The 21,676-nt window shown below is 43.9% G+C and overlaps 3 protein-coding genes across 5 annotated transcripts in view; 1 reads left to right on the forward strand and 2 right to left on the reverse strand.

Annotated features, from left to right (window-relative positions):
* Positions 1–2,143, reverse strand: part of TAF3 (TATA-box binding protein associated factor 3) — a 113,562-nt gene extending 111,419 nt beyond the window's left edge. The window contains exon 1 of the mRNA XM_063397068.1: positions 1,884–2,143. Coding sequence (XP_063253138.1) covers positions 1,884–2,049 — 166 coding nt within the window. The 5' untranslated portion in view covers positions 2,050–2,143. The remainder of the gene's footprint in view (positions 1–1,883) is intronic.
* A 1,854-nt stretch (positions 2,144–3,997) lies between these two features.
* ATP5F1C (ATP synthase F1 subunit gamma) lies at positions 3,998–11,288 on the reverse strand. Of its 2 annotated transcripts, XM_063397073.1 has the most exons (10): positions 11,165–11,288; positions 9,981–10,015; positions 8,914–9,045; positions 8,357–8,561; positions 7,753–7,896; positions 7,318–7,382; positions 6,546–6,701; positions 5,532–5,628; positions 4,689–4,726; positions 3,998–4,139 (listed from the first exon to the last, which is right to left on the reverse strand). In XM_063397073.1, the coding sequence occupies exons 1-9, from the start codon at positions 11,206–11,208 to the stop codon at positions 4,720–4,722; spliced, it is 885 nt and encodes a 294-aa protein (XP_063253143.1). In that variant the 5' UTR covers positions 11,209–11,288; the 3' UTR covers positions 3,998–4,139; positions 4,689–4,719. The 2 variants fall into 2 exon arrangements, with proteins under 2 accessions (XP_063253143.1, XP_063253144.1); XM_063397074.1 differs by lacking the exons at positions 3,998–4,139; positions 4,689–4,726 and having other exon boundaries at positions 5,528–5,628.
* A 9-nt stretch (positions 11,289–11,297) lies between these two features.
* Positions 11,298–21,598, forward strand: KIN (Kin17 DNA and RNA binding protein). 2 transcript variants are annotated; one of them, XM_063397071.1, is made up of 13 exons: positions 11,298–11,488; positions 12,071–12,165; positions 13,023–13,066; positions 13,187–13,309; positions 14,213–14,394; positions 15,328–15,376; positions 15,670–15,727; positions 17,706–17,826; positions 18,349–18,399; positions 18,761–18,829; positions 19,348–19,447; positions 19,721–19,821; positions 20,695–21,598. In XM_063397071.1, exons 1-13 carry the CDS (start codon positions 11,375–11,377, stop codon positions 20,755–20,757), a joined length of 1,170 nt encoding a protein of 389 aa, XP_063253141.1. In that variant the 5' UTR covers positions 11,298–11,374; the 3' UTR covers positions 20,758–21,598. The 2 variants fall into 2 exon arrangements, with proteins under 2 accessions (XP_063253141.1, XP_063253140.1); XM_063397070.1 differs by having other exon boundaries at positions 11,299–11,488; positions 17,703–17,826.
* Positions 21,599–21,676: the final 78 nt, after the last annotated feature.

Genomic DNA, 21,676 nt, shown 5'->3' on the forward strand with positions numbered 1-21,676 from the left:
GGTGCTCCCTTCCCAATCCCATCAACACCCACATTTCACACTCCTGTGTGACCCAGCCAGTAGTTCCTGGCTGATTTCCAGGCCTCTCTTCTTTCTCTTCTCCCTTCCATGCTTCCAAATCCAGCGAGGCCCTGGGCATCCTGCCCCCCACCACCACTTCAGCTCTTTCTGTACCACCTCAATGGCAGTGTCCAGTCCCCCACATATCCACCAAACCTCTTTCTCTGTATCCACAGGAGGACACTCATACCTCATGCCATGTGCAATAAATTACCCCCAGCCCCAACCCAACCCTTCTGCACTCCACAATTCCCATGTGCAGCCCTGCCACACTCCCACATCCTGTGCAGTACAACTCCACTTCCTCCAAAACCACACGAGTACATCCCTGCCTTCCCACATTCCCCACACACATTCCCAGTCCCACAGTACCACTGCTCCCCCCTCTCACAAACATTCCCAGAGCACCTCAGCAACAGGACTTCCAGGCACACCACTCCCTCCCCATGCAGGAGGGAGTCCAAGCCTTGCATCCTCCATCCTCAGCACTTCCCCTTGTGCCCCTACAGCCCCCTCAGCACTGGCACCGGGGCGCAAAAGATGACCCAAAGATGAGCCATGACAACAGCACACATCCTCCCATGTACACATCCCACCAGGAAAAGGGGCTGGATGCCCCTTCTCCCTCCAATTCACCCCCCTCCCAGATTCAGAATATCTCAGCAATGGGGCCAACAATCCCCTCTGCCCCTCCTGTACTCATATCGCCTCCTCCCCAGCACGCTGTAACCAGAGAGAGGGACAGATCCCCCATGTCCCCACACCCCAGACCACTGCCACAGAGACTCCTTTTCTCCAGCTCCAGCCCCACAGTCCCAACTCTTCACCCCTACCCAGACCCATTGCCCCACAATCTTCCCTTGCCCCAGCGCTGCCCCATGGCTTCCCTCCCCATCCTCTCAGTCCTGTACACTGCTCCACAGCCTGACTCCCCCTCCCCACAGCCCCCTGCCCCAGACCATGGGCTGAAAGACCCCAACACTGCTCAAATCCCAATCTGCACTCTTCTGCCCTGCCCCAATGATCACAGCTCCATGAACCTCCCCTGCCAAGCACCCCCAGCTCCTGGCACTGCCTGACAAGCAGCAGCTTCCAGCTGCCCTCCCCACACCTCCACAACGACACCCCACAGCCTTCCCCCACAGACCCCTACCCAGGGCCCGCAGTGCTGCCCAAACCCACCTCCCTGTGCCCTCCTGCCCTGTGCCACAGACCCCTGCCCAACCCACCTCCCTGTGCCCTCCTGCCATGTGCCACAGACCCCTGCCCAACCCACCTCCCTGTGCCCGCCTGCCCTGTCCCACAGACTCCTGCCCTGCCCAAACCCTCCTGCCCTGTGCCACAGACCCCTGCCCAAACCCACCTCCCTGTGCCCTCCTGCTCTACCCAAACCCACCTCCCTGTGCTCTCCTGCCCTGTGCCACAGACCCCTGCCCAAACCCACCTCCCTGTGCCCTCCTGCCCTGTCCCACAAGACCCCTGCCCTGCCCAAATCCCACCTCCCCATACTCTCCTGCACTGCCGCCCAGACCCCAGCGCTACCAAAATCCCACCTCTCCGTGCCCTCCTGCCGTGACCCCCAGACCCCAGCACTGCCCCAAACCACTTCCCTGTGCCCTCCTGCCCTGCCCAGGTCCCACTGCCCCGTGCTCCTGCCCTGCCCCAGCAGCCCCCAGCGCTGCTTCCTCGGCGGGACGGCCGAGACCGGCAGGGCTCACGGAGCTCACTCAGTCCGGACCCCGCTCAAGCAGAACCACTCGCAGTGGCCTCTGAGGGCCGTGTCCAGCCGCAGCCCCCCCGGCCCAGCCCCAGCCCGCACTCACAGAGCTCGCAGTAGCGGTGGCAGCCCCGGCCCAGCCCCTGCAGGTACCGCTGCAGCACGTCGGTGAGGAGGTCGCAGGCCGAGACCTGCACCGAGTCCCAGCCGAGGGCCTGGCAGATCTGCGCCACCGACACCCGCAGCAGCCAGCGGGAGTAGGTCTCGCACATCCCGCCGGGGCCGGGGGCCGCGGGAGCTCTCACGCACCGCCCGCCACCGCCGCCATCGCCGCCGCCATCTTGGCGCCGCCCCGCCCCCGGCAGGCAGCGCCGCTCCAGCGCCGAGCGCATCGAGCGGGGCGGGGCGCGGGAAGGGCGCCCGGAGTCCCCCGGGTCCCGCAGCGCCGCGGGGACACGGCGGGGTCGGGGGAATGTAAATGTGGCAATAGCGGGACCTTGCCATCGCTAAATGTCCCCGCTGCCTGAAGGGACCTGACGGGAAGCGTGTGGCAGGGCTGTTTACAAGGGCATGTAGTGACAGGACGAAGCGGAATGGCTTCAAACTGCGAGCACTTTCAGATGGGATATGAGAAGGAATTCGGCCCCGTGAGAGTGATGAAACGCTGCCACAGAGCGCCCAGAGAAGCTGCGGAAGTCCCGGTCGTGGCTGTAATCAAAGTCAGGTTGGATGGGGCTCTGAGCAACCCGGGAGAGTGAAAAGTGTCCCTGCCCATCAGAGCGGGTGCAACAAGATCCCCTCTAAAGTTCCCTCTAACCTAAACCATCCTGTGATGCTCTGATCTCCAGAAATAATCTGAGTATCTCTAAATAAATATAAATATAAATATCTCAATGTATCTCGGAGACAGCTGTCAGGAGTATGCTGCCAAACTCTTTAGGTGATGTCCAGTGACAGGATAAGGAGCAATGGCCATAAGCTAAACCAAACCACAAGAAGTTTCACCTCAGAACGAGGAAGAACTTCTGTACACGGAGGGTGGCAGAGCACTGGAGCAGGCTGCCCAGGAAGGTTATTTTTCTTTTTTTTTCCTTTCCAGATGGATGGAACAACAAACTAGCAGCAAAGAGGAAAAAGTGGGTTTGGGTGAGTTGTTTAACTGGAAAAAAAACCCCAAACAAGTAGGGTAAGGATGGAACTACGGTGGCAAAAAGGATCCAGAAACAGAACTTAGAGTAACTGAGTGGTGTGGGAGGCAAGGAGGAGCAGAGCTCCTGCTCAGTGGTGGCTCTGGAGATACACAAGAGCTAAACTGTAACTCAGAAGATGTGTGTAACTAATCAGCGCATGGAGGACAGAACTGTAAATAACAGAACTCTAGTATAAAAACCTAATTAGTTCATAAATTAGCACTTTGGTTTATGAGCAGTCTGTTGTATCAGTCACATTCCCATCTCCAGCCTGAAGAGCAGGGCCTGGACCCAGAACAAAGTCCTGAAGCTCTTGGTTTGGACCTTGACGCTCAAGGTCCTGAGGGTGGTGCCCCTCAGGGCTCCATATTGGGACCAGAATGAACTTCTGGGAAACCTGGCCTCACCCCCTGCACAGTAAAGGATTTCCTCCCAATATCCAATCTATCCCTGCCCTCCATCACTTTAAAGCCATTGCCCTTGTCCTGTTGCTCCGTGCCCTTATCCAAAGTCCCTTTCCAGCTCCTCTGAAGCCCTTTCAGATGCTGAAATGTCCTCCTGGAACCTCCTCCAGGCTGAAGAAAACTCTCAGGGTGTCTCCACAGCAGAGGTGCCCCAGCCCTCTGACATTTACATTTCCATACACACACTGACCATGCTATAAACTGTGCAGGGTAAATAACCTCTGGAGTGCCTCAGCTAATCACATCAGTTAATTTAAATTATGCAATATCTGCAAACAGTAGCACTACAAAGGGATCAGTGTCCCAGCTGTGGGATGCAGAGGTTATTCCACTCTCCTCCTTCAGCCCACAATACAATGTACCTGTCAAAGTAGGTCACTTCCCTTTCAAAGACACCATGAAGTCAAAATCTTCCATTTTTCAAAAGAAACATCCACTTATGTTTCACATGGCAAATACATTAAAGACGCAGAGTACAGACTTTTAAAAAATAAAGTTTCAAAGCCCACCCAAACCCAACCCAGATATTTAGACTCCAAGAGCATTTGATCCACAGACAACCAAAATACTTGTTTCATGGAGGTGGTTTATTGTAAGAAATTACAGATTTCTGGGGCTTTTCCACTTCTTCACAAGATAACAGAGCAGTCTTGTTAGCACAGACAGAGGCAGGCTACACCACATATGCTCAGAAGAGCTCCTCTTCACCTGTAAGGAAAATTGAAACAAAACCCTTAAATTAAAATATTAAAAATATTTTAAACTGTTACCGTACCAAATTTGAACACTTCATTAATATTCTTTACCACCCCCCAGACTATTCATCAAATCTATTTTTTTGTTATATTTTAAATTTCAAAAATTTCCTTACATTTTAGATTTTGAATCTGTTAATACAGAAACCTCTTTAGGTATGTCTTACATACACACAATTTTAAATAATTGCATTAAATCAGGCCACTGGGTGAAAATTCAAACAGTAATTGCGAATGAATCCATTAATAGAAAAAAAACCCACAGAAAATTATAACTCATATGAGATTATGCTCCCATGGACATATTTTCCTTAAAACTACTGAAAATTAAGAACTCTTTGTCCAGATAAATTCAAATTAGAAATGTCCAATTTCACAGCTCCTTAGGAAGAAAAGTTTCTGTCTGACCAAGACCACTCAATTCTGACTTTCTCACCTGACTTCATACTTTCTGTGTTAACTCATTTTAAAACACAATCCAGATTCTATGACAGAACTTTACCTCTTGGATTTGGCTGAACCGCTTTTTCCGATTAATCCCTGGTTATGGTATTACGAGAAAAAACAAAACAAGCAGGTTAGGAAGCAACTCATGCAAATTCAGGCAAAACTCTGCAAGGATTTATGACCACAAATGTATTGTGAGGAGCACAATACAGCACCAAAATAATATAAAGTACATATTCCAGGCATTCTGTAAATACACAGGATATGAACATATGTATTTCCATACAGAGCACAAATTTTTAATTGTTACAGTAATACACAAGCTACATGCAGTTACAAATTGTGGTCTAAGCCCACACATTTGTAACCTGCAGCACACACCTGCATAAAACCTCAGTCTCAGGCAAACAAGCAAAATACTGAACTTCAAGTAAAATATATATTTCATATCAACATATTCTGGCAATTCCCTCCTTGTAAACTCACCCCCAAACTCTCAGCTTCTGAACACTTGATTTATCCAAAAGCATTTCATTTGCTCTCCCCCACTCAACACTACTGGGCTATTTGACCAGGCAAAGTAGAAAATATCCAGGTAAAAGGGAAAAGGAGGGAAATCCACCAAAGGCCAGAAAGGAGGAAAACCCTCACCTCTCCTGGCAAGGATTGGCGAGGCTGAAGATCCATTTTACCAGCTTTAAAACTGTATTTGGTCAGAAAAAACTGCCAAACTTCCCTCTGGTTAGTAGAACTGCACAAGCTGAAAAGCTTGGGAGCCATGCCAGGGCCTGCCTTCCCTTGGTTTTAGGGCCTGCAATCCCAAACCTTGCCCATTATCCTGGCACACAAGCAGCACTGAGTGCAGCAGCCCTGACTGTGTGTTCATAGGAATACTCACAGAGCAGCAGCACCAGAGATGATCTCGATCAGCTCCTTGGTGATGACGGCCTGACGGGTGCGGTTGAAGGTCAAGGTCAGCTTGTCAATCATCTCAGCTGGAAAAAGGCAAGATCAGATAAACACTAAAAAGAGTGTAAAAATGCAGCTAGAGAGAAGCTGTATGGGCAGAATATCCAAGTGTCTTGTAAACCACTGCAAATATCAAGAGGCTTAGTGCACTGTCATCTTTTCCCTACAGGTAATACTACCAGTAAATAACCTGGAAACCTGAGAATTCAGCTTGTCAGTGAAACATCTGCAGAACTTGTAAATACTAGATATGACATAGCTTGTTGTAACACAGCACAAGCACGTATCATTTTCTTTGAAATTAGATTTCACTGTCAATTAACTACATTGTTATTTCCTTCAAGTTGTGGCAAAAGAAGACAGATTTCTCTATTTTTTTTTCCCAATTATTTTTAAGCACAGAAATAATCACCTTCTTCTCTCATCAGAGCCATGCCTACTGTTCCAGGCAGCCCAACTGCACATCGCATCAGCTTCACACAATCACCAGTACCCTTCCAAGGAATACTCATATATTCTCTACTTGCTCCATGACAGGTGGTATTTAACTATTGTTCAAGTTTCTCCACCTTTAAATTGCACTGCACTAATTGTATTTGGTGAACGAGTAGATACAAATTTATGAAAAATCAGGAAATCCTCAGAGCAGCCACAGGAGAGGAGCATAGAGAATATTTAGCCATTACAAGACTAGTTTAGTATTTCATATGCCTTTTAAATAATCTGTTATTTCACTTCCAGTCCTCGGCTTGTTTCTTGACAGCAATCCCTCTCTCCAGGCACTAAATATAGCTCACACTTGAAACAGAATCTCAATTGAACTGGTTCAAAAAAAACCACTCAAAGTGGAATTCAGATAGGAAATAGCTGAGTTTTGAAGCAGGGAGCTCAGCACTTTCCTGCTGAACAACTGAAGTCCTGAAAAGCCCAGGGAGCAGCTTACAAGCATTCTTGCTGGCATTGTCCATGGCAGTCATCCTGGCACTCTGCTCGCTGGTGGTGGATTCTTTCAGGGAGTAGTACAGAATGTTTGCTAGTGTGAACTCCTGGTAGTTTCTCAGCACGTCAGCATCAATGTCATCATAGATACTCAGACTTTCTGCAAAACATGGAGGAGCAGGCTTAGAGACAGCCAAGATTTACTACTTCCAGTAACATACAACAAGATTACTTGGCTGGACTGTTTCATTACTTAAGGCAGCACAGAGGGATTTCCTGCACACACTATGTGCACCTTCAGAATCTCCATGCTAGTTATAATTCTGTTAACTATTTTATGTGGTTTAATTCGATTTAATATTAGGAAAGTCACATCTAGGCAAAACACGTTATTGCCATATTATATTTAACCTTCCCATACAGTGCTGTAGAAACATTCTAGAGTATTTTTACAGTGAAAAGTCATTCTAAAATGTCACACTACTCAGGCTGTTCAGTGCTGAACATTTTGGAATTGACAGAGTTTACATATGCACAATTCTTGCCTGAGACCAAATCCCAAACCAGAATTAGTATCACCTTTCCTTTTAACCTCCTTGGCCCACAGCACCTTTGTCAGCCAGCCTTGGACTGATCTTGGCCAATATAAAATCGTCTGTTAAACTTATGATACAAGAACTATAATAAGATATTTTAATACCATATTCCCGTTTTCAGAGTACTTTTCTTGTGATGTATCACTGCATGTAATTGGTGGTTTCTAGCTCCCTACTTACCAGAACCAGCCACAGTTTCAAAGGAGAAGATTGGTTTCTCATCGGTCTTGTAAGAGATGACAGACCTGTGCAAAAAGAGCAAAATAAGCTCTTCAGTTCAATTAACTCTAAACTGAATGGTTCAAATCAAATTAGAACAGACAACTTCTCGCTTTCCAATGCCACAAAGATTTGTGATAACCCTGATCTTGGATACCACGTGCATATAATGATGTGCTGACTGTAAATATAACAGTGTTCACTACCCACAAGTCAAAAGGGAGTTCCAACCACAGCTACTAGAAAAAACAGCCCAGTTCTTCACACACAACAAGATCAAGAAGCAAAGTGAACATGCCAAATCACAGTTATTTTTCATGTAACTTCATTGGGCCAATATGCTCTTTAAAGAATTCTGCCAAGTATTTTTCCAGTGAAGTTTCAGTTCAACCTTACCTGAACCGATTGTAGATGACAGAGCCTTGATCAAATTCAAACCCAGAGTTTAACAGTTCTAAAGCAATGACTGAAGCATCTCCAAAGCTCGGAGGTCTCCGTCCCACCTCCTTGAATGTCACCAGGAAATAGTTGCTATGTGTCCTGCAGCAACAACAAACCTGTGTTAGAACCAAGTGGATGCTCCAAAGTACAAAGAGGCACCAAGACTGACTTACTAGAACTGACTGTAACTTAGGAGTGTTCAGAATTCAACATTTTATTGAATTAGGGTCTAAAAAAAACTTTGCCTCTCGTTAAATTACAACAGCTTCACAATACACACACGTAACAGCACCAGTTGCCACCTTTCAGACTTCTATTTCAAGAATATAATAGTGCCGTGCAGCAGTTTCTCAAACTCTGAGACGATCAAAACTACTTTTAGGACATTTGCAGATTTTTTTTTTACAGGAACTTGAATTTAGCACAGTTCCCTTAAATGCAATTTCCTGCCAATACCCCACAATCTTCTCAACAGCCTTGAAATTTCTACCACAGAAAACAAACAAAACTCCAAACTAAACACTTTTGTAGTGTAAATTTTGGGCCTCATCCTTTTTACCTTTGAAGCAGGCCTCTGATCTTGTCACCCACTCCAACCACCATAACCTCCTTCCCTGCATTTGAGAGGTTGGTAATCTCATTCTTCAAGGTTTTAGCAATGGATGTATGGATAGCACCACACAGCCCTCGGTCAGAGGACACACCAATCAGGAGGTGCTTCTTCTTGTCTTCTGGTGCCTTTATTTCTGCTTTCTCATAAAGAGCTGAAAAAAAAAAATCTTTATCAAGGGTGCCAAAAAAGCAAGTAAGTCATAAAAAATGCTCTAAATTATTCTAACTAAAACCAATACCAAAGGGGCTCCAGATCTCAGCCAGATTAATTCTATCCTTTGCAACTGTTCCAAGTTTGCATGTGATCAGACCAGATGTGAGCAAGAAACCATTCAAAGCCAGTCACAGCTCTGATCAGCTGTCACTCAGTGAAGTTCACTGTGCAAATTTTTTTGGAAACAGACTACTGGAAGGTTTAAAAGCCTTTTTAAAAAGTCATTTTATCACCACTATGAAAACTTCCTCTTCTGCCTCCCATGACTAAGTGCAAGAACTTTCTCTCACACAGAGCTCCTGTTCCATAGACCCTGGCAGGCTTCAGCTCCCTCTCAGCTCTGGCGTATTTGGCTGCAGAAACCATCTTCATGGACTTGGTGATCTTCTGGATGTTCTTGATGGACTTCAGACGCCTGGTGACTGCAAGGTTAAGAGATGAAGGTCACAGACTGCACTGGGCATAACGACTCAAACCCAAACAACAAAATGCCAGCAAGAGCCATCCAAAAATATATTGCCATGTTCCTCAAAGAAGAGAAAAACAAATAAACAAACAGTGCACAAATAAACCTCATAAAAGATTTCAGTATTTGCAGTAAGAGTAAGGATGTAGCTAACACAAATTCATCTTTACAATGGAGATGTTATTTCCTTCAAACACAACATTCCCTTAATATTTATCCTAACATGAAGTCTATTTACTGTTCTCTTTGCTTCTACATATACCTTTCCACAAATTTATCAGCTGAGGTATAACAACATCTTTCACAGGTGACAAGCAGGGAAACAAACAAACAAAAAAGTCCCCATGGTGTGAAGACAGAAGAAATTTCCTCCTCTGTTTAGATTGTGGTAAAATGACATTTCTAAAAACAGTAAAGGAAAAAGAAACTGAAACAGGTATCTCATAGACAAGCACGATTTCAAGGCAATATCCCTGTATAAGAACTATGAGGAATGGCCTAAGGAAGCATTATCACACTAAAACCATTCAGTCAATTCTTTCACCCCCCAAAATGCTGCATAAAAGCACAAGGGAAAAAACATAAACATAACAGAAACAAAGTTAATTTTCAGAGGTGAGCAGAAATCTGGTTTAGCATATATGATAAAATTATTTTTAAAATATATTTGAGTAAAACTATAAAAAGACATCTAAATTACAGCCAAAATCACTTAAAGCAATTCCTTTTCTAAAGGACACTTGTTTAATGTAATTAGCACTGCAGGTCTACATATCATTGGTATGTACTACAATCATCTTACCCAACAGAGGCTAAACAGAATTATATTTTAACATATGGTTTTCCTGCAACATTTTTCCTCTCTTAAGAACAAAAAAATTCTTTACTTACTGTCTTTTAGTGTTGCCATATTCCTGACTTGGCCCCTGAAAGGGAATGCAGGAGAAATTAGGATAATTCACTAGCTCTCCAGCAAACCTACACCTGCCAAGGGCAAGTCCCTTTCAGAGTGATGAAAATTCAAAATTTGCTGTTTCTTAAAAAACACCTTTGGCAGAGACAAGCCACTCTGACCTGTGCATTGTACGCACACCTTCATGTATATAATTTCACAGAACCAATTAAGTTGGAAAAGACCTCTGAGATCATCAAGTCCAACCTATGACCGAGCACCGCCTTATCAACTAAACCACAGCACTGAGTGCCACATCCAGCCTTTCTTTAGACACCTCCAGGGACGGTGACTCCACCACCTCCCTGGGCAGCCCATTCCAATGCCTAATCACGCTTTCTGGGAAGAAATCGCTCCTAATGCACAACCTAAACCTATGTACTCGTGGCCTGCCTGGCAGAAGAGGCCAGCTCCCACCTGACTGCACTGTCCTGTCAGGGAGCTGCAGAGTGATAAGGTCACCCCGAGCCTCCTTCTCTCTCCAGGCTGAGCTCCCCCAGCCGCTCTTCAGAGGATTTGGGCTCCAGATCCTTCCCCAGCTCCACCGCCCTTCCCCGGACTCGCTGGAGCACCTCAAGGTCCCTCCTGAACTGAGGGGCCCCGAACTGGCCCCGGGACCTGAGGCGGCGCCTCAGCAGAGCCGAATACAGAGAAAGGTTTAATGCATTATCCACCGCCTTGGGTAATGGCACGGAGTAAACGAGGGCATTAGAAGGGCAAATTAGAAATGAAAAAAAAAATATTTTTAAACAAAGCTTCATGCAATGTAGTTAATCTCTAAAGACTATCAAAACGAAGCAGAGGAGGCCGCACACTTTCCTGGCCAGAGCAGGGTCTCCTGACATGTACAAATCTCTCCTTTAACCCTTGCCTGTCCCATTCACCCACCGCGGACGGACCCTCCATCCCTGCGGGTCCCCGCTGCCGCTATCCCCCGGTGCCCGCTCCACCGCCACCCCTCAGAGCCCACAGCCCCTCACGGGCCGCCGGGGGCCGCGACCCCTCCGCCCCCAGGCGCCGCACGGCCGAAGGAAGCCATCCCCCCCTCACCCCGCAGGGCCGCCCCGGCCATCGGGACGCGTTCCCCCATCCCCACAGCGCCCGTCCCAGCCCGTGCCGGTACCATTGCGGCTGGACCAGCGCGACCGCGGCGCCCCGGGCGAACATGGCGGCGCCTCCACCACAGCCCCGCTGAAGGTCAGCGCGCCCGCACCGCGCATGCGCCGCCCCGCCGGGATCCGCTTCCAGGGCGCCGCCGCCATTTCCGGAGGGGGCGGGAGCCGGAGCGGCGCCGGGGCGGGAGCGGGGTCGGGATCGGGACGGCACCGGCGCCATGGGGAAGTCGGATTTCCTCAGCCCCAAGGCGATCGCCAACCGCATCAAGTCCAAGGGGCTGCAGAAGCTGCGCTGGTACTGCCAGATGTGCCAGAAGCAGTGCCGCGATGAGGTAACTGGGGGTGCGCTGGGGAGGGATCTCCGGTCCTTCCGGCCGCTCCGTCTAAGGATCCCCAATTCCGGTTTTCCTGCGGCCGGCTCCCCTTGGCTGGGATCAGCTCCGATCTTATGGAATCGCAGGATGGTTCGGGTTCGGAGGACCTTAAAAATCATCCACTTCCAACCCCTGCCATGGACAGAACAACTTCCACTGTCCCATGTTGCTCCAAGCCCCGTCCAGCCTGGCCTTGGACACTTCCAGGGATGGGGCAGCCACAGCTTCTCTGGGCACCCTGTGCCAGGGCCTCCCCACCCTCACAGGGAAGAATTTCTTCCCAATATCTTATCTAACCCTGCCCTCTATTAGTTTAAAGCCATTGTGCCTTGTCCTGTGAATCTCCCTTGTACATGTCCCCAGTGCTGTTGAGGAGAACATTGTGGGAGCTGTGATCACACTTTGGATTTTACACCTTTGTGGATTCACACTTTTGTGGATTTTATTAAAATCCACAAGAGAGGATTTTAATACTCTCTTCATCTGTGTATGTTGCAAATTGGACAAATACAAGCAGAGTCTTTATTTTTTGCTTTATAGAATGGCTTCAAGTGTCACTGCATGTCTGAGTCCCACCAGAGGCAGTTGCTGCTGGCTTCTGAAAATCCTCAGCAATTTATGGATTACTTCTCTGAGTGAGTCTTCTGTATATTCTTATCCAGATCTTTATCCCTATGTGAGATCTGCACAGCCACACCCCTAAGGCCTGATAAAGTCCCATTGAAGACACTTTATTGTGATACATATTAGTGTCAGCTCTTTTTGTAATTGAAAAGTTAGGTAGTGCCACCTTTAAACATTAGGTAAGAAATTTCAGGAAGCCATGATTTCAGTCAAATTTGACAGCCTTGTCTCGTGTTTTAATCCTGTTTAAAGTTGCTCTGTGTTACAAATACATCATTTTTCTGTCCCTGCTGAGTGACTGCCACACACACACGAGCTAAAAGAGCCGTAACAGAGAGAGAACAAATCAGGGGAGGGACTGACATCCCCCAGCTTCTCCCAGGCCTTTGTCCAGCTGACTGCATGACAGCTGGGATGACTGGAGCTGTCCTCAGCACGGGTCTGAAGTGACGCTTTATGCTGCAGCCCTGGAATTAGCAGGGAGATGAGTGATCCATCTGCCCCATCCACAGCTCTGCCCTTTGTGCTGCCCTTTGTGCTGCCCTGTGTTCTGTCTGTCAGCCTGGGAAGACACCTGGTAACAAAACACCAGCAATTAGTGGGAGGTGTTGAGATTCCTTTGCTCCATTTTATCACTTTGAGGGGCTGTTACTCTCTTGGAGTTTGAAGATGTGTGCATGTATCATGTTATGTTTCATCCTGCATTTAATCCTGCTCTGCTGAAAAAAGGAAATGTGTCTGAATATCATCATGCTGATCTCAAAAGAATAATCACATTTATACGGCAGATGTTTAATTGTTATTGACCACAGAAAATTGCTTCCTAGTTGTTAAAGTTTTACTAAAAGTTTTTTTTTAATTCCCTTAGGGAATTCCGAAATGATTTCCTAGAATTGCTCAGGAGGCGATTTGGTAAATATTTTGCTGTTTGTTTGTTTCAGTCTTTTGTTGGTTCAGTGCATGCCACATAATAATAATAGTAGTAATAATAATTATAATAATAGCAATAATAATAATAATTCTGTATTTTAGGAACAAAGAGAGTCCACAATAATATTGTTTACAATGAATACATCAGCCATCGAGAACACATCCACATGAATGCCACACAATGGGAGACACTGACTGATTTTACAAAATGGCTGGGGAGAGAAGGTGAGTGTGCCTGCTCAGGGTTGGGAAGTCTTAAAATTTTTGGGTAATTGAATTCCTAATAATTGATCCGGAAATATTTATGTTAGTTCTTTTTCTGTCTTCCCCTCCCCTCATATATATACATGATAAGATCTCCAAATATATTTCTGTGCTAACCATTAGGAATTTGCTTATGAAAAATGTCAAAAGTCTGGGATAAATACATCAGTTGTGAGCCTTTCCTTGCTTCATCTGCTGGTCTGTATTTACTGGACACATTGCTAAATTCTAAATCAACTTCTAAGAGTTGCCATTTAAAAATTAAAAACTAGAACATTCTTTAAGGCTACAGAATCTTTCCATGTCTGAGGTGACAAGAAGCCAGCAATCATTTTCATTCCTGGCCTAGTGGAAGGGTTAAAGCTAGAGATCTGCAGATCTGTGTTGAGTTGGAGGAAGAGAGATTAAATGTCACTGTGGTGTGACAGAAAGTTTACTTTGCCTCTGGGTGCCCCTGTTCTGCAGGATACATCCAGCAGTTACAGAGTGTTTGGAAAGTGTCTCTAGGCAGAGTCAGTAACAATAGCACAGTGCTGTGATATTTCCTTTAGTACTGTGACTGTGTATCATTTATACAAGTTAGATTTCTGTCTTCTTCCTTGTTAAAACAGTGGGAAGGAAACATTTTCTTCAATAAGGAAAGCATTGTAAAACACTGCATGCACTTTGTGATGTACACTGGCCTGTGTCCAAACAGATCTGTGTGGCTGAGGGCAGAAACACATGGTACAGATAATTTGAAGTCAGTTTTAGCAGCCCAGTAAGAGGCTGGTAAAGTATCTGCATTGCTACAGTGAACATGGACTAAAAACAATCTTGATAGTGTCAATACTAATCTTACTTTGTTTTGCCTTGACTTTTTAGGTCTTTGTAAGGTTGATGAGACTCCCAAAGGCTGGTACATTCAGTACATCGACAGGGACCCAGAGACCATTCGCAGGCAGCAGGAACAAGAGAGGAAGAAGAAACAGGACCTTGATGATGAAGAAAAAACTGCTAAATTCATTGAACAGCAAGTTAGAAGAGGTTTGGAGGGGAAAGAACTGGTGAGGAAAATTGCACTGTGTGTGAACCTTCAGCTCAAAGTTCCTTCTGGTTAAGTCAATGAGGAATTTGATGCTGCTGGAATCCTTGCACTGGTATTTCCTTTGCTTCCTAACTTGGAGTTATGTTGTACCCAGCTAGCATTAGTACTAAGGAAGGGAGTAAGGAAGTAATAATTACTGCTCTTCAAGTGATCAGTGATTTAAAAATCACTTTTGAATTTAGGAAGGAGGAGCAAACAGTCCAATAACCTGCATGACGTGTATTCATGTATGGGATTTCACAACTAATAGGGCTGCAGACAACAAGTGCCTTGTACACTGAGGAGGCTGAGATAGATAACCAGGGCGATCTGGCATAATCAAATCCATGCAGTGAAAAGTTCTGTTTGGTGGTGCTGGTGTGGTTAATTGAGTTCTGTTTATTTGGCATCACTCCATGACCCCCCTAAATGTTGTTGCCTGGGGCTGGAACCTCCTATTCGATCCTGGCTGTGGATGGGGACATTTAAATGCTGTTGTAAGCAATTACCTGCTTCTTAATTTAAAACTAATTGAAATTTAAATGGTCTGAGCCTTCGGTGCTTCAATATTGGAAAGATACCAGAATTTCCTTCTTTTGAGTTATCAGTCTGTACAGAAGCCAGTCAGATCATGCTGGTTCAGATGGAGAAAACTGCTGCAGTAAGGCCACTTGCCTTTTATGCTGGAATTGAGCAAGTTTAGGCAGCATCTCTGTTAATTGGGGAATTTTGCACAGGAATCTGTCATGAGATGATGTTTTCAATTTTAATCTTTCACAAGTCAAACCAAGTTAAACAGTTACTGGTAATAGTGCCACAGTAGTCTGTAAAACTGAGTTAATCAATGATCACCAAAAAATGATGACTCAATTTTCTGTTTGATTCTTTAAATGTGTTTTGTGCTTTTTGGCAGGAAATGCCCATCTATACTGAACTGAACAGAGAAAACGAAGAAGAAAAAGGTAACCAGATTTTGGTGGATGTAATTTTCTAGAACCTACTGTAGCTGATTTTGTGATTCAGATGGAATGAGCATTCAACCTTGCTTGGTGCTTCACAAAGTGCTTTGAGATAAAGAGCACTAGAAAATGGAAATGCAGAGTATTCTGTATTTAAAAAAGCTAAACTAAATATCGATTAGTAAATATTTTCAAATTTATGATTTTTCCAATTTGCAGATTTTAAAAATTGTTAACATCCTTCAATGCAGTTATTATTAAAGATAGAAATAGAGTAATGTCTCTTTATTTTTTAGTTACATTTAATTTAAACAAAGGAGCAAGTACTTCAGTCGCAGCATCTTCTAAAACAAGGTGAGAAAAGAATTTAAGGCCACCCCTTACTGTTACAAAGCACTTGTGTGACAGTGGTATTTGTATGAACAGGAAAGTTTGTCTTGTCCTGAAATATTTGGAGTCTAATCTCTCATCCTCTCTTGGCATTCAGAAGGGGCTACTAGGTCACTTCATGGTTTGTTTTGTATTTAAAATGGATGAGTGGGTGTATCTTAAATGTGAGCTGAGAGGAGCCTTCTTGAATTCTCTGTGCTTCATGGCAGATGCCTGTAAATAGGCAGTTCCAGGTTCCTGGGAAAGGAATCCAGCCAAAACATTTGCAGTGATGCCATCTAGTCCCAGCTGCCTTCTGTGAATGGATATTCATGACTGGTTCATTTTGGTTCCTAAAAGGTTTGATTGCCTTGTCTAATTGGAGACAGTACTTTCTCTGGTCATCGTTTAAGCAGCTAAATCTATCTGAAATAAATCTTCCTAGAGCTCTGGGATTTAATTGTCATCGTGTAACCACAAGCAATGCAGGACAAAAGGGATCAATAATGCAAATAATACTGACTTACAGCAGTCTGTGGAACTGTTTGATGAGCAGTACATCTCCTCATGTGAGGCAATATTGTAATTAAATATATTGCAGGTAAAAAGACAGCTTTTCCCTCATCACACTCAGCTCTTAGATAAGGTATCTGATGGGACATATGCCAGGCAGAAAATGAGACAGTAAAGCAATTCTTTGCAATAATAGATACAGATTGCAGGCTTTGAGGAAAACTTGTAAATTATCCCTAAGCATTGAGTTGTGCTTAGGATGATTCTGAAACTTAATTCAGACTCTCACTTGAATAGTTTCAGTGAAGAGTATTTCAGGTCCTTGCTAAAATTTGGCCAAGTGTAAAATCAAATATCAAGTAATGTCTTGATAGTAATGAAGTAATGAAGTAATGAAGAAATGTCTAATTTCTTCACAACATATACAAAATACTTATGTGTAAAAATGGTAGAAATGATAGTGTAGTAACTTCACAGCTAGATATGTTTTTCTTCTTAAATCTGGACACTGGAGTTGTTATGTTTTAATTGTATGTTGCCCTTTATGAGATTTTTTTAAAGTACTTCCTATTTGATTTGTGATTTAATTTGTGATTTTTTCTCAAATTCTGTGATTATTCAGACTTCCTCTGAAATACAATTTTTCTCCTAAATTTCCTTCTACTGCAATTCCTGTATATTCATGCCCATAGGGTATCTTCCCAGTGGGAATATCCTCACCACAGACAGAACATGCAGTTTGTCCTAAGGCCATATTAATTATTGAATCATTCTTCACCTCAGAGCAGCTGCCTTCATCTTTTGGGTTGAGACAATACCTAAATTTTTTTACTGTCTTCGAATGTCTGTTATAAAAATGGCTAAACTGAAGCTGCCCGTGGGCAGTTCTCACTTTACCTAGATGTTCCCTCATCCCTAAGATACAACCTTTTGTGCTGATTGCTCTTTATTTTCCACAATTCTTCGGTTGTTTGCCTATTTTGAGTATGGTTGTGAAGGTGACATTTGTTTGCTGGGTGTGGAGCTTTTTCCTACAGATTCCAAGGTGTTTTCTCCCGTTGCCACATAGCCTCAATATCTGTCTGGAAGGAATTCTAGATATCTGCCATGTCTGAGAGTTCTTCTATCCTTTCAAATTAGAAAACCTTATTTACAGACCAGCTTTTGTCTTCTTCATTGAACTCGAGTCCTTGATCAACTCTTTGTTTATGCTGAGGTGAGCTGGTCATTGGGCTGTGTCCATTCTGCTGCACTGCCAGCAGTGACCCTCAGTGGACATGAAGTTTGCACCCCAAGGAGATCAGTTCTAGAGGAGGAGGTGTGCAGGGTCTGGAAGCTGAAATCAAGCAGACCAGCAGGCCTTTTTGCACAGCCAGTGCTTAAAATGCATTTTGGTAAAGGAAAAAAATAAAAGATCTGCTGTGAAAACACCATCTTACTTTTCCAGCAGTGTTCTTGGACAGAATGCACTGAAGATGGTGGAGGGGGCAGTTAAAAGAAAAGAAGCAGCTCATAGCTCTGGTCAAACCAAAGAGAAAAAGAAGAAATCTGCACTGGATGAGATCATGGAGGTAATAATCATGTAAGATCTGTTTCTGTGTGCCCCTGTGCCTGTGACAATGTTCACTTCAGCAGAGCATCCCTTTGCAGTGACCTCAGACCTTCAGTTCATATGGAATTCCAACTTTCACATCTTACCAGGCAAAATAATTTTATTTCCCCAAAAAACTTTTCATTTTCTCATAATACTGGCTGTTCAACTCTGCCCATTTCCCAGATGACTGAAGTAAAGTGTTGGAAGTAAAGGAATACAGATCTTGCAAGAGAAGAAAATACCTAGAAACACTTGCCAAAAAAAAAACAACCAAAAAACCAAATACAAATCACCTTAATTTTATCATGAGTTCCTGGATTAATCAAATCAATTTTTATGAGGCAAGACCATACTGACTTACCATTATTTAGGGTTTGGGGATTGTTTTTCTTCCCCACATGACATAGGTCTGGAGAATTGGTTCAGAGCTGTTCAAAGGCATGGGAAAGCTGCAGCGGAAGGAGAAAGTAAATTATGATTATTTGTTATTCTTCTCTAGCTTGAAGAGGAGAAGAAAAGAACATCTCGAAGAGACTACTGGTTACAGCCTGTAAGTGACTTAAAAATTATTATTATCCCAAGTACAGCCAATTCTACATTTCTAAAGAGATTGTTGATTAGTGTAAAGATCCAAAAGCAGATTGCAAACTAAATTCACATTTATTTTTCCTTTCCTGCCCTTCACTCATATTGGGCTGTCACATTAGATCATGAATTCAGGTGTAACTGTATTTGTCAAAGAAACCCAGAAAGTCTTGAGCCAATAATTAGACAATACACACAAATTCCTGAAAGCCACATCTTTACTATTGTTGCTTCCTGCACTGTGTTGTACTATTAATTTAGATTGTAGAGTTGTTTGCACATTTAGGCACTTTATTTTGTTTTTTCTCTCCTTTCAAATCTCCCAGGAAATCATTGTAAAAATTGTAACAAAAAAGCTGGGAGAGAAGTACCACAAGAAGAAAGCAGTTGTTAAGGTAAGGTGGGCCATGGGGAACTTGGTGGCATTGGTTTGGCTTTTCTGGAATTAGGTGACTTTGGAAGATTTGCTTCATTGTGCAGGTTGTGCAGCCTTAAGACAGCTCTGTTGGGGACTGAAATGTCACCTCACCTGTATTGGGACTTATTCTGGACAGGGAGTGAACCTCTGAATTGGTTTAATGTCATTTATTCAGTGATCCTTTTTTAAGCACAGTTTTGTCCTGTCTAGTTTGTCCCTATTAACACATCCATCTTGGAGAATAATCCCTGTGTCCATGGGATGTGACCGAGAGCACTGCAGCTGGATTTTAACCTAAGACTAGTCAGTTCTGCACTGAGATTTAAGCTACAGCATCTAATTTGCACACAAAATCTCCAGGCTGGAACCCTTGCATTTTGCTGGTTATGAAAACGTAGAATTGAAGAGTCATAATGCCAGAGTTTCTTAACTTTGAAATGTAAATTTAGAGAAAAATGTTCAGTTCTTCTGATTGATCTCTGCCTTTCACAACAGGAAGTGATTGACAAATACACAGCAGTTGTGAAGGTGATTGACTCTGGGGACAAGCTGAAACTCGATCAGACACATTTAGAAACTGTAATACCAGCACCAGGTACAGCTGTTTTCTTCTTTTTCCAGCTTCTGCCACTGCAAAACTTACATTTCAGTTCTTTTAAACTACAGTTCACCCCCTTGAAAGTACCATAACCCCTCCTGAGAAGACAGGCTGAGAGAGTTCTGGTTGTTCAACCTGGAAAAGGGAAGGTGCTGTGAAGACCTTAAAGTACCTTCAAATACTTAAAAGGGGTTTATAAGAAAGATGGGGGCAAACATTTTACAGAAGTTTGAACCCTGTTGTGTAACTCTTTTCCTATTTTTATTTCAGGCAAGAAAGTGATGGTATTAAATGGTGGGTACAGGGGAAATGAAGGCATTTTGGAATCCATCAATGAGAAGAAGTTTTCAGTAACAATAACCATTGACTCAGTAAGTATCAAACATTGCAGGCTCTTGTTTGCAGAGAGCTTTCCATCTGTACATGGAGAGTTTTCACAAAGAACCATGTTATCCTTAATCCTGCCTTACAGGTGGGATTTGTGGTGTGCAGAGTTCTGTGGACACCCCTCACCTATCAACAGCCACATATTCCCACTTATCACAGGTTAATTCCTTGCTGTTTGCAGAGAATCTTCAACAAGATGCTAGGGTGCTGAATTTAGCAAGTTTTGAACTTGAAAGAGATTTGGAAAATATTTTGTGTGTTTATTTGGAACATGGCTGTTGTGGTATTGTTTTGTGGGAAGGTAAAAAAATGCAAAGTATGCAAAGGTATGAATCACATATCATATATAGCTTTTTCCAGACTGAATGTGGGGCTTTATGTGCTCATTTTGTTGTCTTGTTTATGGTTAACAATCAGTCCATGCCACCATGTCTGTGTGGCTCTTTCTTTATTCTGCTCTGCAAAACCAATCTTTAAACTGATTCCTAAAGCACAGAGGATATTGGCTCAAAGTCAAACTTCTTAAAACAGCTCGCAAGAGGGAGACAGTTAGATCCCATTCAAAGAAGGGCTGCACAAACTCAGCCCAGACTGGATGCTGGAGGATTTGGGAAGAGACTGTGCAGATGCCCTGATGAAAGGAGGAACTTTGGTACTAAAGGCATCCTGAAAGTGAAAGGATTTCTGGGATGGTTGAGGCCCTGTCACATTCTCTGGTCAGGCTGAAAATTATGAATCAAGGAACATTGTGTCATGAACAAATCCCCTTTACCTCTCCTGCTATAAACTCCCTGTTGGGAATTCAAGAAACAATTTCATGTTGTGATGTTATTGGTTTTTTTTCTGTGATTCTCCAGGGACCTTTAAAAGGGCGCAGAGTCGAAGATATCCAGTATGAAGATGTTTCCAAACTTGCCTGAGGTGCCAAAATCAGAGAAGATTGTGGTTCAGAATCTTCTTTCTGACATCTCCCAGGCAGACACAAGACTCTACCATGTCAGGGTTTTAATTGTATGTGTGTATGTATTTATAATGTATATAGACATTACCAACAGCAAACTTGATTTATTTAAAGATAGCTATGAATTTGTTACATAAAATGTTTATGGAAATACTATCAATGAAATTTTTTCATCTGATTTTATATCAAAGTTATAATATTTGCTTCAATTTTCTTTTGTAAAATGTAGCAGAGAGCTGCAAACTGGAGTATGTGGGCAGGTCCTAAGATAGAATTGCCTACAGGGAGGTAGTGTATGTTGGAGCCAGAGGAATTTAAACACTTCTCAATCTAGAGCCAAAATGGACTTCTGGGTGCAGGAACAAGGCGAGGGATTAAGGGAATAGCAGGAGGAAATGCAAGGGATTATTTCCTGGATGCTGTAAGAGTGCTCTGGTTTATTACGTGCAGTTTATTTTTGATCAGTGATAGAATTCATCACTCCTCCAGCAAGTTTGTCAGGGCTCCTGATAATACTGACATGGAATTTATCTTCATGTGGACTCCATATGGAGCTGCTCCGTGGATGTTACTTGTGGGGTGTCTTGAGATGCCAGCTGAAGCTTGTGCAGATAGGAACTGGGGGTTGCTCTTTTGATTTTCCGAAGCCTTTTCCTTTCTTCCATTGTTGCTCTGCTACATGAGTAATGTTACTCATGCTAAATGATACAGCATTACTTGGTTTATTTTTTTAAAGGGGTCACATTTTGTACAATGTTTAATTTCTAAGGCACTTCAGGAATAAACAGAAACCATTCTTAGGCCAGTGTGTTTCTTGCCAACCTTTCCAATATGTGAGGCAGCTGTTGATTTAAGTCCACCAAAGAGCACAGTGAACT

Source organism: Prinia subflava, chromosome 4 (genome assembly GCF_021018805.1).
Source record: "Prinia subflava isolate CZ2003 ecotype Zambia chromosome 4, Cam_Psub_1.2, whole genome shotgun sequence".
Lineage (NCBI taxonomy): Eukaryota > Metazoa > Chordata > Aves > Passeriformes > Cisticolidae > Prinia > Prinia subflava.